At 41.0% G+C, this 15,962-nt stretch overlaps 1 protein-coding gene across 1 annotated transcript in view; it reads right to left on the reverse strand.

Annotated features, from left to right (window-relative positions):
• Cntrl (centriolin) overlaps positions 1-15,962 on the reverse strand; it is a 101,977-nt gene that overhangs the window by 782 nt on the left and 85,233 nt on the right. The window contains 13 exon segments of the mRNA XM_047524737.1: positions 363-446; positions 1,660-1,860; positions 3,256-3,318; positions 3,488-3,754; positions 6,075-6,215; positions 7,136-7,341; positions 8,929-9,154; positions 9,533-9,721; positions 10,716-10,789; positions 11,954-12,111; positions 14,209-14,426; positions 14,507-14,622; positions 15,775-15,934. Of these exon segments, the coding sequence (XP_047380693.1) occupies positions 381-446; positions 1,660-1,860; positions 3,256-3,318; positions 3,488-3,754; positions 6,075-6,215; positions 7,136-7,341; positions 8,929-9,154; positions 9,533-9,721; positions 10,716-10,789; positions 11,954-12,111; positions 14,209-14,426; positions 14,507-14,622; positions 15,775-15,934 (2,085 nt within the window). The 3' untranslated portion in view covers positions 363-380.

Genomic DNA, 15,962 nt, shown 5'->3' on the forward strand with positions numbered 1-15,962 from the left:
ATTATGAGAGAAAAAAGTTAAAGATTTTTTTATAAGACTGCTGGAATTGAAGATCATCCAATTGAAAGTGCTTGGTTTTAAAAGATCTCATGTGGGCTGGGGTTGTGGCCCAGTGGCAGAGCACTTGCCTAGCATGTGTGAGGCACTGGGTTCGATTCCCAGCACCACATATAAATGAATGAATAAAATAAAGGTCTATCAACATCCTAAAAAAAAAAAAGAAAGAAAGAAAAAGATCTCATGTGCTGGGGATGTAGCCCAGTGGGAGGGGAGTGCTTGCATACCATGTGTTAAGGCCCCAGGTACAGTCTCCAGTACGTGAGGAGGGGGAAAACAGAAGAAAAGAACTCTTTAACATGTACCCTGTGAGCAGGAAGCTGTTAATGGGATCCGTGCTGGTAAACGTCTGGCAGTTCTGATGGACCTTGTGGAACTTGGAAGGAGCCCTGAAAAGAAAAGAAATGTGCAAGGGCTCACAGGCCAGCGCCCCACTCCAACCTAGTTCAACCTTTATCCCATGGAAGGCTGGATTTCAGCCCCAGGTTTTAAACCATTCTAACTACCTTGCCCCTCCTCCTGCTCCAACATCTCTTATTTTCCTGCATTCGAGCATCTGAACTCTTGGGTGCAATCTTGAGCTGGTAACTGAACCTGGCTCCTGACCCTCCACGTGCTCTTCTCACAACTCTGGGCTGCTACGGAGCCCACCTGTTTCCATGCCTGGTGCTTCCTCTTCCTTGACCCTGCTCTGAGGCCATGATGGAACTTCTGGCCTTCACCTCACTTGGGTCTCACTACAGAAGGTGTTAATGTAATCATATTCAAATCTTGGCTCTGCTACTAATTAGTTTTTGTGACCTACGTAAGTCACTTACTTGCCCCTCTTGGGCCTATTAAAGAGAAAGTTGTCCTTGAATGTTCCCTGTGGTTCAACCATTACAATAAACGGCTCAGACTGGCCAGTAATTCCTGGATTTGTCCTTTGCTACATCTTTGACCGGGTCATTTATCATTTTAGTATAAAAGGACATGCCAGGATGTAAAGATAAAATGGGATGTTATATGTAAAGGGTTCACAATGTGTGTGTACATAATAGGCACTCAAAAACAGAAGCTATTTTCTGTCTCCTACAGTAATACTGGTAACAGTTCAATGAGAATAGTTTCATGTTCCTCTTAACCTTATCTAAGTCTCACAAAGAAAACTTTGTGAAATTCAGTTTGTTACAGACCTAGGGTTAAGAGATCTTCATTCAAATTTTTTATTGCAAAATAATAATAAGCACTATCATTATTATTAATAGTCATCTTTCCCCAGGACACAGGGAGACAGACAGACAGATGAAACTCAAGACTCAAACTGGCCTCATCAGTCTAAGCACTTTACACTGAAATGGAGGACAGGAGGAGCGGGATCTCTGCATCCCTGCCAACTCGCGCACTCTTCAGTGCTGATCCACTTCCTAAGCCTTCGGCTTTCCTTTTTGGATACCTATGAGCCAGGCGACTCCAGCTTTCCCACAGGCCACAAAAAACTATCTTTGATAAACTTTTCCAGAGTTGAAGGTGGCATTTTGACCCTGGTCCACTCTAGATCATGTATCCCAAAGCTTTCAAGTACTTCCCATGTAACATTAAACTCTGAGGGCTTCCTCTTACCTGACTTTGCCCGAGTGGACAGTCTTCTGCAAAGGAAGACTCCAGGTGAGACAGTGACGACGCTGAATCTGCAGAGGTGCTGGTGACCAATTCCCCTAAAGCATCCACTTGTCTCCTCAAGCTATGTAAAGTGCCCTCTGTCTGCCGCTTTCCTTTGATTAATACGTCTGCTTGCTTGGACATACAGTGGCGAAGCTGGGCCTGAAAGTGTTAGAAGGGGTTCTGTGCAGCAGACACGGGCCAGAGTGTGTGTTACACCGCTTCCTTATCCTCCACAGTAGGAGGGGCTGCTGGAAATGCTGAGTCCTTAGAAACAACTGAAGGAGGTGCCAGGGAAGGATGGAAGCCCCTGTGGGCCCAACAAACTTTTACCATTTGTGTTGTCATTAACCGGGTCTTTCACCCATCCATTCTTTCCACTGTAGCAACACTTAGGATTTCTGCTTCTCCTGACTCCCCACTTAATTACTGCCTCGTCTTTTTTCTTGTCTGTCAAGAATCGGATGCTTAGTTAATGCCTGGGATCTGCAGGGTCTCCTCGCTATGTGTTTGATTCACAGTGTCTTTTGGCCTCTCTGTGCGCTAATCCTGAAATGATTCAGTCCAAGGCAGCACGCTCCACCCTCCGCTGCACTTTCTGCAATGATGGAATGTTCTGTATCTGGTTGTAGCTATCTAGAGCAGCCACTAGACACACATGGCTACTAAGCATTTGAAATGTAGCAACCAAAGACTGAATTTTTAACTTGATTTAATTATATAACTGACTAAAACAGCCACGTGTGCAGGAGAATGTCACTGGAAGTCACAGGGCTCCACTCAGTGCTGCAGTGCTGTTCCCTCCCCGGCTCTGCTGTGCAGGAGCAGCCACTGCCAAAAGATGAGTCCTGTCCTCTCATTCTGCCTCCCTCTCATTTCAGCTCCTAGTACTGAACCCCCAGATCCTTAGGCTGAAGCTGGTCACTAAATCCTAGACTCCTGCTAACAGACCACAGGCCTTCACACAACATGCTCTGAGCCACACAGTTCCCTATCTGACACTCAAAGGCCTGCTTCTCCAGGGTTCTCAACCTTCTCCCAACCACTGGCTTGTGGTGTCTTTACAGTTCATCACTGTGTCTCTCTTTCCTGTTTCAAATACTTAGTTTCTGTCATTTCCAGCTGAAGTAAAGCAGCACTGCACAGGTTAAAGAATATTGGACTTAATTCCAGAATTCATGTTTTTTGGGGTGCTGGAGACCAAACCAAGGTTTGTGGTTATTGCTAAGCAAGTGCTTCACCACTAGCTACACCCGGCCCTAGAATTCATGATCTTAAAACACTGAGTGCCATTCACTAGTTGTGTGATGTCCACTTCTCTGAACTTCAACCATGTCATCTATAAATTTTTGAGTGCTGCAAAATAGTGGATGTGACAGCAGCTTGTGAATGAGAAATTTCCCCCACTTTCCCCCAAGTGCCAAGAATCTCACATCGTTTTGTTTTGTTTTGTGGTACCAGGGAGGAACCCAGGGCCTTGTGTATTCTAGGCAAGTGCCCTACCACTGAGCCACACCACCAGACTGTTTTTGTTTTTGTTTTGTTTTTAAGGGTAACCTTGAGTCGATCTTCCCGGTGCCGCAGTCTCTCTCGGAGCGCTTCCCCACGCCAGTGCTCATCCTTTTGCAAAAGGAAAAGGGAGACCTCAATGAGTCACCAAGTGCCATGGGTGGGAGACAACCAGCCTTTCCACTCCCGCACCTCCAAACCTGTTTTTAGCTTAACTGGAGGAGGTGGAAACCAAACTCTCCTCCTCTGAAGCCCAGGGAATAGCATGATACACCCTTACCGTTATGTGAACTTGGGAAAAACTAGGTTTTTCTTCAAATGGCCTCTCATTCACAGTGAATGGGAAGTTCTCCTTCAAGCTTTCCAACTCTCCTTCTAGGTTTTCATTTCTTTCCAAAATAGCTGTTAGATTTTCTGGCAGTTCTGGAAGAAACTGGTTGAGGTTCTTCAAGCTGGTTCTTATTTCGTCTTTAACCTCAGACTTAAGTGTCCTCATTGCATCACTGATTTCCATTTGTCTTCTCTCCAGGTCTTTTTGGTTCGCTATCTAAACAAAGAGTTAAATACCTAGAGGTGAGCTATCGAATGTGTCTAGTATTCAAAGATTTACAGATAACTGCAGACAATCCCTGTCTTAAGATGGTTCAACTTAAAGACGTGTTTTGAGACAGGGTCTCCCCGTGTTGCCCAGGCTGGTCTTGAACCTGAAATCCTCCTGCCTGAGCTGCCCAAGTAGCTGGGATTATATACAGGTATGTGCTACCATGCCTGCTTCAACTTAAATGATTTTCTGGCTTTATTATGGTGCAAAAGTGATATATGCTCAGTAGAAAGTGTACTTTGCATCTTGACCTTCTCCTGGGCTAGCCACATGCACACTCTTTTGATGCTGAACAGCAGCAGCAAGTCATGGCTCCCAGTCAGCCTGACCTGATCACAAGGGCAAACGATCTGCACATCGTACTGTGCTGTTGAAGTACGATGCTCGGCAGGGTAGGTGTATTAAATGCACTTTCAACCTATGACACTTTCAACTTAAGACGGGTTTATTGGGATGTGACCCCATCAGAAGTTGAGCTTTTGAACCATGAATAGTAGAACTGTAAAAACATGATTTTTCAAATACTCAAGTATCTCCAAGCTACTAAGCAAACAATTTTATACCATTCTGATAGGCACAACTTCCATTTTGAAAAGCATGTGCATAATGTTTCTTGAAGGTGAATTACTCTCTAGAAGTCGATCTCTTTGGAGTGAGAGTTGAATGCCAATCTCGGTTCCAGCATACATTACCAGTATGACCTCTGAGCAAATGAGCTGATCTTCTGTTACCTCACTTACATGGAGATAATACCTTCTCCTCAGAAATAAGAGAATTTGGATGAAGCACCTTGGTGGTACCTAACTGGCAGCTGTAATGATGAAACTTCAAATGAGAAAAGGATCATTTACTGAAACAGGTCATATGTGGTCTGGACTGAGTGCAAAGCTGCGAGGACCTGAGGGATGTCCTGGTCAAACGCGCTCACTTCACGGGAACAGTCCGGTGGTTTGAGCAGCCTGGCGTTTTCCCGAAGTGTTGGGCTGTTTAACACCTGAGATTTGTGGCTCTCCCCATAAGGAGCTTATTAGCAAAGCTATTAGGTTCATTCCTACTGTACTGCTAAATGCCCTACCAAGTTTGCAGAGCCAGCTAGAATAGGTAAGGGATGTGGCTTATAAATCATTTTTAAGAGTATTTTCCCTTGAGTCAAAGGGTGTCTGTGTGTGTGTCGGGGGTGGGAGGATTGGGGACTTTGGCAGCACAGGTGAAACTGGAATGGTTACATGGAATCACCCAAACTACAAAGTAAGAACAACTGAGTGGCCACGGCAGTTCCACTAGAGTTCAGGGCTGGCCCAGATGCTGGCCTTGGTGAAGGGACAACAGGAGCATCTAGTGCTGGAGACAACCAGTCCAAGCATGAACTGGTTTTATGCTTTCCACCTGGTTACATGTTACCAAAGGATTCCCTGGGACTATTTTTTCTTACCTGGAGATTTGGTTATTATAGACTTATTTCTAGTATAAAAATATTTGGGCCATGATAAAGTTTTATGCTAAAGAATTACCATTGTTTTCTTTCAATAACCTCCATAAAAAGCTTATTGAACTTAAGAAGAGAATTTTAGTTTTTTTTTGTTTGTTTGTTTGTTTTGTAGTACTGGGGACTGAACCCAACCCATGGATGCTCTACCACTGAACTATATCCCCAGCCCTTTTTATTTTTTACTTTGAGACACCTCAGTTGCTCAGGCCAGCCTTGAACTTGGGATCCTCCAGCCTCAGCCTCCCAAGTAGCTGAGATTACAGGATTATAGGTGTGCATCATCACATCTAGCTTTAAGAGAATTTTAAAAGCATATTTTTGGGGGGGTGGGGGGTAGGTACTAAGGATTGAACTCAGGGGCACTTGACCACTGAGCCACATCCTCGCCCTATGTTGTATTTTATTAGAGACAGGGTCTCACTGAGTTGCTTAGTGCCTCGCTTTTGTTGAGGCTGGCTTTGAACTCTCGATTCTCCTCTCTCAGCCTCCCGAGCTGCTGGGATTACAGGCCTGTGCCACGGCACCCACCTTAAAAGCATATTTTTAACAAATACTTTTTTCTCTTGGGGAGGTATATTTTAAAATTTAAGTTAAATTTGTTTTTTTAGATTTGACTTACAGAACCTTCTTATCACCAGCCTTTCAAGATTTCCATAAAGAAATAATCCTCTTAAGAGAGATACTAAATCCATCACAACCTGTTTAAGCCCTGAGGGCAAGGAGTGCTTACTGAGCCCTCCTGCCGAGGCCGGCCAGCAGAGGGTCCTGGTCACACACCTGTTTCCTGAGCTCCAGGTACTCCTGCTGCATCTGGGTGAGCTCCTTCATCAGGCGCCTGGCCCGCTCATGGTTGTCCTGGGCTACCAGCTCCATGGTTGCCATCTCCTTCTGCATGCAGCTCTTCTCCTGTTTCTGCTCCTAGACAGGGGAGAAATGACCCCACAGTCCAAACATGGCTCACATATTCACTAGCTCTGTGACTCCATCTCGCTCTTGACCTCAGCTTCCCTAGCTATAAAATGGGGATAAGTCTATTTACGTCTTTGGTATAGCCAGGAGTCCACACATGTCAATCTATTAGCCCAAAGTCTGAACCCCCATCTGCTGCATTACCTTTGTTAAGTTACTTTCTCTGAGTCTCCATTAATTGTCTGTAAAATGGGAACAACAGAACCCATCATCATAATGTTATTGGGAGGAGTAAACTTTAAACATCTATATTCTATCTTTACAGTCACCTTGTCTATTGCTAGCTGCAAGTATACCACCCTCTGGGAACACATATGGCTTAAAAGTTCCTTTCACGGAACAAGGCTCCTTAATCCCATCAGAGCATTATTCCTGTAAAAGTCATTGAGCCACTTGCCTCTACCCACCACAAATAGCTCTCAGCTATTTAATTATACCCACCCAAATTTATTTCAGGGATAAAATCATGGTAGATTGAGCTTCCTGGTCTTAGGATAATGATTAATGCCAATGCTGACTAAAAAGGGCAGGATGAGAATAATTTGTAAGCGATGACTGCAGCTGTGTAAAAATGTCTCCAAGCCCTCTCCAACACCCTCGTCCCTGAAGTGGGCCACAGCAGAAACTCGCTCTACTTCGTGCTGACACTGTTCATGGGATGCTGTCCAGCCAGCAGCCAGCGCTACTCTGGGGCTGCAGCCCAGTTGCAGGCAAAACTTACCATGAGTTTCAAGAGCAAATTCTCCACAAGCACAGCAACAACAGTTGGCTTAGGGACTGGGCGGTTGGGGTATTAATATTCTGGTGTTGCAGTTTAAAAATTTAAATGCAGCATCATCTCATAAAGCGCCAGGGCGACAGGTACTCACAAGAAGGTTCTTCTCCAGCTGGCTCCGCTGGATCTGGAGTGCTTCCTTCAGGCCGGCCACCTGCTTCTCGGCTTTCTTTCTCTCTGTTAACAACTGGTTCCGCAAGAGGCTGAAGTCTGCCCTCATGGTGTCTGTCTCCTTCTGGAGAGCCAGCAGCTCGTTTGACTTTTCCACTAACTGCTGCTCCCGTTCTGAAAGCTGCAGCTCTGAAATGAGCATTTTAGGTAGTTTGGCAGGAGGCCCTGGGGCAGCTGCAGGCAGAACTTTCCTTTCCTTTCTTCACAGGCAGACTGCAAAAGGGTGACAGGCTACCTGCTTGGGGCTGCCCTCCATTACCACATCTCACCAGTATGCCCTGACCACTCCGTGAGACCAGGAAAGATCCAAGTAAGGCACATCCTGAGGTAACTAGTTCCTGGAGGCCTGATCCCAAAGTGACAAAAACTTTTTCCTTTGAGTCTCTGAGACAAAATGAGGATAAATACAGGCCCTCAGGTGCAGGAAACCCACAACAGACTCCTGAAGTTTTTTTTTTTTTTAATAAAACTTGATTTGGTACTGGGGATTGAATCTAGGGGAATTTTACTCCTGAGCTTCATCCCAGTTTTTTTTTTTTTGAGACAGGGTCTTTCTTTGAGGTTGGCCTCAAACTTGCAATCCTCCTGCCCTTAGCCTCTGAGCAGCTTGGATTACAGGTGTGCATGACTGTGCCTGTAATCAAACTATACAAACTTTGATTTTAATAAAGGGAGACACACCAGTACTTCCTTCACAGGAGGTGGTGCAGTAGAAAAGGCACCGGATTTGGAGCTGGTTCCTGCAGCAGCCTGGCCCCACTTTATAGCTGAGGAGCATACTTCTGGTGTTTACTGGAACCACATAGGCAAACACTGGGGACAGAGTGAGCACTCAATAAAGATGCTTACAAATAAAAGTGGCATTTTAAAAGAGATTTTTCTTATCACCCTATCTGGAGTAGCATTCTACTCGTATTTCATGTTCAACACCTCTGGCGCGGTCAGGACTCAGCGTATTTGTTAGTTTCATTTTCATTATGAAATGACTGGGCCTGAGTGTATCATGAGTTGCTAGAAAAAAGGAGTGACAACCCTTTCAGACACCTGAATCCACAACATTTTCTGAGCCTATTAAACGCTGTGGTTTAAGAAAGAAAAATTGTTCATTGATGACCATGTACCCTGGATTTTCAAACAAAGTTCATTTACATAAGGTTCAAGAGGGAGCAAACTGACTCGAAGGAAATACTTGTATTTTTTAAGAATATTTTTTAGTTGACAATAGACTTTTTTTACTTACATGTGGTGCTGAGGATTGAACCCAGTGCCTCCCATGTACTAGGCAAGTGCTCTTCCACTGAGCCAGAACCCTAGCCCCCCAAATACCTGTATTCTAGTACCACTTACTATGTCAACTGAGGACAGAAGAATTGTTAATATTGTTTTTTTGACTGGTTGAGCAAAACAGATCACTATTCCCAAAGTGCATAGTGTGCTAGGGAATATCTCCACCCTTCTTCGCCATACTGTTCCACTTTCTTAAGGTAACATCCTTGAAGGAGGCAATGTGGTAAAGACTGCTTTCAGTCTTAGGATCAAACTTCTCCAGCAAGACACACATCCCCCTTGTCTCTGTCCCTGTCTCCTCCTCTCAGGGCTGCTGCTTTCCTGCCCCTGCCCCTGCCTGGCTGGGGCCCAGGTCTCCTTCACACAATTTCCCCTTCCATCCTCTGGGCCCTGCCCCATCCCTGCCCTGGGCCGTTTCAGGGTACGTACTGGTTTGGGACAGAGTCTTCTCTAGGGTCTCGCCCCACTTCTCCTCTTCTTGCAGAGTCCTCACCCGCTCTTCTGCCACTGACATCTGAATGAGCACCTGGCTCAGTTTGCTTTTCTGGTCCATTAATTCCTTTTCCAGCTGGTGCCGCTGCTCCTTCAGTGTCACTTTACTGGCTTCTAATTTATTTTCTTCATTTTCTCTCTCTCTATGGAGCCTCTGAAACATCTTAGCAGAGAAAAACCTTGGTCATAAAATAGTAAACACTCAGGTCCCAGATGAACATGGGACAGATTTCAGTTCAACAGAAAGGAGAAAAACAGCTACAGGACAGAGTAGCTCCTTTGCAAAAGTGATGAAAATGGATGAAGCAGGGGCTGGGAAGCCACCTGGGCAGCAAAGGGCACGTGGCATTATGATTCTTTACAGGACAATGTCCTATGACTTTAAGGGACCATCACAGAGAGTCACAGAGCTGGTGTAAAAGCTGCACTTAGTTACACAGGGCAGCAGAGAGACAAGGGTGCTTTCCAGCAGCTCCGTCACAGGAAAAAGTTCATACAGGTAAGAGACGGGTCCTTCCACGTAGTCATGAACGTGTAGTACCGTTTCTTGCTGGTCTAGCTTCAGCTTGTTTTCGTCAATCTCATTCTGAAGCACTTGGAGTTGCTGCTGTTTAGCCTCGGCTTCTTTTTGATAGCTCTCGAACCTCTCTATCCACTCACTGATGTCCTTCTGGAGCCGGGTCTGCTCACCAAGCAGTACATTCTGACGGCTGGTGGTATGAAGCAGGTCCTATAGGTAGAACAAATCGAAAGGACTCACACTGTCTTTACAGGGGTGGCCAGTGCCAATCCACCATCTACCATATTTGATGAAATGAGCAGCATTGTTTCCATAGCCTTTATCTCTCAACAGACTTACAGAAAAGATTCAGGAATCAACTTAATTGCTGGCTTTCCTCTTTTTTAGTGCCTAAAGAATAAGGTGTCAAAAATCTTCAGTAAGACTCTCAGTTCCTCTCAGCTTTAGCTGCCTTGTCAATGAGGTGGGTGGATGGGGGGAAACAAAAAACAAAGAGCCACCTCACAGCTTGTTTGGAAATTAAATGCCTTTTTAAGGAACCCAAATTAAGCATTTTAAAGCATATTTCTAACACAAAAAATATTCACAAGAACCTTTGCAGGATTTTTTTATAAGTAGACTATTTTGATTATAAGTTTTATATTTCTCAGAAACACAATCTTAAAGGTACAAGGAAAAGAATTTAGATGTTTAATCTAACTTCTAATTTACACAGTAGAAAATGAGACCCAGAACTTGCTTGAAGTTCTTTGAAAATCAGATTACAGCACTCTTCCCACAGGACAACACTGAATCACCTTCAGGAAAATGATGGTAAGACCAGGGTCAAGAATCTCCCCTATTCACATCAAACCCTGTGCATCAATAGGTGATCAGTTCTAAGGCTCATCTTGAAGGCCTTGCCTATGCCATGGATAAGGGGTGGTCCCCCTCTGGTCCCCAGAGGAACTACATGGCTCTGGTATAGCCACCACTCTACATACTTGTTTTGAGTAAAACTTCGTTTGAATCAAGAGTTCTAGGGCCAGATTAAATTAGAACACCACTGCTGTATACCGAAGTGTTATCTGAGAGTTGCATTATATAAATGGCCCTATGACCTGCTGGTGTGATAAGAAATCAGCCTACTTGACATTTTTATTATGTCACCAATTGTATGCATGCCTTCGGGATACTAACAGAAGATTATACTTGTTAACCTTACCTGTTTTGCTAGGTTCAAATGGTTTTGTACATTAGCTAGTTCCTCCTGTAGTGACTTCACAGCTTCTCGTTTTTCTACAGAAACAACATTTTAATAAAATTACATATAGTATGTATACATAACAGATTTTCACCAGTCACCTTCCCAAAAAAAGTCCAACAGAGTGAATTCCAACTTATTTCTGTTGAATGAATGACGATGTCACACTCACTTATTACAAGTCAAAAGACAGGGATAAATGCACAACCCAGATCTTGGCTGGGAGTCCAGGTTTTTAAATATTTTTATATTCAAAAATCTCACAATAAAAACAAGTGGTATACACTTGTAATTCCAGCAACTTGGGAGCGGAGGCAAGAGGATCACAAGTTTGAGGCCAGACTGGGTTACCTTAGACCCTGTCTCAAAAAATGAAAAAAATAAAAGGGACTAAGCATGTAGCTCAGTGCTACAGTCCCCAGAGGTTCAATCCACACTGAAAACAGAGATTCACAAATAATATTGTTGGTGAGATGCATGGTGTAAAAATATGTACCTTCTACATGCTGGTAATGTAAATTTAATACTTTTTAGGAAGACAATTTAGGAATTAAATTTATATCTATATTGTCTTTGTCAATTACTAATAGTGTGACTCAACATATTACAAGAAAACTAAGCTTAGGTTTCCTCATATGTAAATGGGTAAACAACAGTTTCTATCTCCTAAAAATGTTATGAGGATTAAATGAGAAAATGCATTAGGTCGAGTGCATAATAAATGCTCAACAAGTTGTTATTAGCTAGAATGACAGCAGTTTCTCCTAAACAATTATAAAGATTTGGTAATAAAAAATGTTTATTATTTGCATTAAACCACACACACCCCTAGGAAAAATCTGGAAGAATATTTACCAAACTGTTAATAGGCATTACCTTTGAGGGGTGAAGTCAATAATAATTATTATTTCATCTTTTTTGTTATGTTTTAAAATTGTTCTCTAAAGAACATGAATTCAAGTTTTTAGAAAAACAGATCTACTGAGATAAAATTCACATATCATGTATGTCCTATTTAAAGTGTACAATTCAAAGGCTTTTAGTATCTTCAAGAGTTGGGAAACCATTACCACAATCTAACTAGAAAGAAACCCTTGCCCATTTGCATAAATTACTTCTGTAAAAAGAAAAAAAAATCACACAAGGAATTTAACAAAGGGGGAAAAAAATCACATCTCTCCTGCTCTGCTGCCTCCTACCGTGGAGCTGTGGCTGCATTGCTGAAATGTCCTTATGCAGTGACAGCTTGTCTCTGTTTAGCTGGTCCAGCTCCTGCTGTAGTTTTCTGACATTCAATTCCAAGTTTTCTAAATTTGATTGCTCCATTTTGCTATTTTCTTCTGTAGTTGCTAAAACCCTACCACACAAAAATAAGTCAGACTGTCAAATGTGAAATAGTTAAGCTCACACAAGATATGACTGAGGAATAGTGTTGCCCTTTCACAATGTACAGTTATGGAAAGTCTGAATGAATATAAATCTTAAAACTCAAGATTGTCGAACTCATTTTTAAATGAAGTCTTATGAGCTTTCTAAATAGGAGATTTTTCCTCCCCAAAGTGACTTACTAAATTCAGGTTTTATAAAAATCATGGACAAAAAATGGATGATATTAGAATTCGGGACATCTGAGGATCAAAACGTACTGCTAACTTGTGACAGGCGAAAAAGCAGGAAGCACAGTGGTACAGGGTTTGTCCCTATCATAGACATGCCTGAGGTGTATTCTACGTATCAAGGGCAGAATGACTGAATCTTTGAGTAGGTGTACTTCTGATTTTTAAGTAACTGCCAAACTGTTTTCCAAAACAGTCGTAGCATTTTACATTCCCATCAGTTGTGCATGAAAGTACTTCAATAACATGTGGTATGGTCATTCTGATAAATGTGTAGTGGATATTACATTGTGGTTTTAATTTGCTTTTCCTTAATGAGTAATGTTGCTGAACATCTTATCATATTTACTTGCCATCGTGTATATTCTAGAGTGAAATGTCTGTTCAAATCTTGTATCCATTTAAAACTTTGCTGTTATAGCTGGGTGTGGCAGTGCACACCTGTAATCCCAGCAACTCAGGAGGCTGAGGCAGGAGGCTTGCAAGTTTGAGGCCAGCCTCAGCATCTTAGCAAGATCCTCGGTAACTTAGTGAGACCCTATCTCAAAATAAATAATAAAAAGGGCTGGGGATGTAACTAAGTGGTAAAGTGCCCTGGGGTTCAATACTCAGTATCAAAACAAAACAAACAACAATGACAACAACAAAACTGGGTTATTTTCTTACTACTGAGTTTTGAGAATTCTTCATGTATATATATAGTCTGAATACAAGTTACAAGTCCTTTATTGGATACATGGTCACAAAGATTTTTGTCCCCAGTCTGTGTCATGTCTTTTCCTTATCTTAATAGTGTCTTTTGAAGAGCAGATGTTTTAAATTATGATGAAGTTCAATTTTTTCAAATTACTATTTTATGGATCATGTTTTTGGTGCTACACCTAAGAAAATTTTGCCTAACCCGAGATCACAAAAACTTTCTCCTAGAGGTTCTATATTTAGATTTTGCACTTATGTTCATGGCCCATTTTAAGTTAATTTTTGTACACAATGTGACATGTGGATCAAGGTTTCATCGTTTTGGTTTTGGATATCCAATTGGGTTAGCAACATTTTTTACAGAGACTATCTTTTCTTTACTGAAACAATACTTTGATATATTTGTCAAAATCAGTTGCCCATATATGTGAGAGTTATCTTTGACTTTCTATTCTGTTCCAATGAGTTATTTGTCTACTTTATACCAATACCACAGTGTTACTATAGTTTTATATTGAAGTCTTGAAATCAGGTAGTGTTAGCCCTGAACTTTTGTTCTCTTTCAAAGTTATTTTGGTGTTATGTCTAAAAAAAAAATGCATAAATTCTATTCTAGATTCTTTGCATTTCCATTTGAAATTTAGAACCAATTTATCAATTTCTACAAAAAACAAAAAAGGCTACTGGGATTTTTCATTGCAGTGTTTTGAATTTATAGAGCAATTTGAGGAGAACTAAATCTTAATGATATTGTCTTTATCCAATGAATTAGGTACACCTCTCCATTTTATTTCCAGCATGTGTTATTTCACCTCAAAGACCACAACAGATAATTTTAAAAAGTAATTTTGAGGGGGGAAGAAAAGCTAGAAGGAAATTCACCAAAAATGCTATTGGAGAATTATACTATGCTACCACATTTGAGTACTTTTTTTTTTTTTTTTTCCTTTTCTCTATGTTCTAATTTTGTTTTATACAGTCCCTTCTCAGTTATTTTTGTTTTATTTATTTGCAGTACTGGTGACTGAACCCAAGGCTTTGTACATGCTAGGCAAGTGCTCTTCACTGAGCCACATGCCCAGTCCCTACACTCTCATTTTAAAAAGGGATCCCAAAAGCTTGTTTGTTCTTGCTCTCACCTTTTGGTTTGTGACAACTTCTTTTCCCAACTGTCACATTTCTCTTGGAGATCTTCCTTTTCTTTGCTCAAGCATTCAACACATGACTGTAATGCTTGGATCTCAGCCGTCATTCGCTCTGTTTCCCGTTTGTTCCTGTCAAGGAGCTGTTTCTGCCACTCTATTTCCCCTTTCTGTTGCTGGGCTGCCTGCTGCAAATTCTCTAATTCGATTTTCTCCTAATCAGATAAAAGAGGTCTCAATAGACTAAAAGAGAAAGACTTCAGTTTGCTAAGGTGACAACAGCGCTGTTCATTACCTCTAGTACTTCGACCTGAGTCTTCTCTAACTCAGCCACCTTCTGGTCGTGTTGTAGCTTCAAACCTTGTAGTTCACTGTTTTCAAGTTGCAATATGTCCATAATGTTCTTTAGTTCTAATAGACAGAAAAAAAGCACAGTTCATGCTATTAAATAGACTTGGAAATATTTATAAAATGAAACAAAAAATAATGCTACTGACTGATAGAAGAAACAACAGATAATCAAAAAATTTTTATTCAGCTCAATAAATGATGCTAATTATATTTTTAAAAGAAAACCTTTTTAAAGGTATTGATAATTATTTGTTAGAAGCATTTCAACAAAAACATTTAACGAAGAACTACTTTGAAAAGCATTTATATCTTTACATATACACAAAAGAATGTACTAAGAACATTTTATACAAATTAAAATTAATCAAAATAGGGAAAACTTTATATAAGATTGATATGATTATAGTTTTGCCCTTTGAGATAGATATTTAAATATTAACTTTTCTGATTATAAAAATATTTGTTCACTGTAGAAAATTTGGAAAAACTTTAAAAAGCAAAAGATAAAAAATTGAAAACGTATCATTATCCTAACATCCAAAAGTTATAACCATTACAATGGCATTTTGAGGTATTTCCTTCCAGGAAAACACACCCACACCACACACACACACACACACACACACACACACACACACAATTTTAAAATAAACTGGGGTATACTCCATATTCAGTTATTCATTTGTTTTTCACTGTTCTCTTGAGCACTTTTGAATGTCATTAAATATTAAAAAATGATTTTTAAATTGGTCAATTGTTTCCAAATTTTTATCATCATAAATATTACTATGAAGCATGTAAAGGCATGCCATTGTGTATGAACAGAAGAGGACTCACTGGTCCAACAGATGTGAATTATTTTTTTCCCTGGTGCTGAGGATTGAATCCAGGGCCTTGTGCATGTGAGGGAAGCACTCTATCAACTGAGCTATATCCCCAGCCCCCAGATATGAATTTTTTAAGAGTCCTGAACCCTGAAAGAGTATTCCATTGTACACGTCAATGGGTCACAGGCATATACTTGCCCTTCTGTCAGCATATATTGGTCAACTATAAAAATAACTATTTCATTTTACATAAACCATATTAAATTGAATGGCAAAAAAGAATATATTCCTTTTATAATCTGTCTTTCTTGGTCATTTGTATTTTTCTATAACCTGTAACACAGGTATTTCTAACACCAAACTTTACGATTTTCTTTAAACTTACCAGTTTTGTATTTAGACATCTGCCTTAAAACTACCTGAAGATTTTCTTCCTCTTTTTCAATTTCCTGCTTTATAAGTGCAAGTTGAGTTTTTTTTTCACTAATGTGGACATTCAGTTCTCCTTTCTGAACACTCAGTTCTTCCAAAAGCAATTTTACTTCCTGTGTTTAAAACAAAAAGTTATCCTAC

The sequence above is a fragment of the Sciurus carolinensis genome, chromosome 14 (assembly GCF_902686445.1).
Source record: "Sciurus carolinensis chromosome 14, mSciCar1.2, whole genome shotgun sequence".
Taxonomy (NCBI): domain Eukaryota; kingdom Metazoa; phylum Chordata; class Mammalia; order Rodentia; family Sciuridae; genus Sciurus; species Sciurus carolinensis.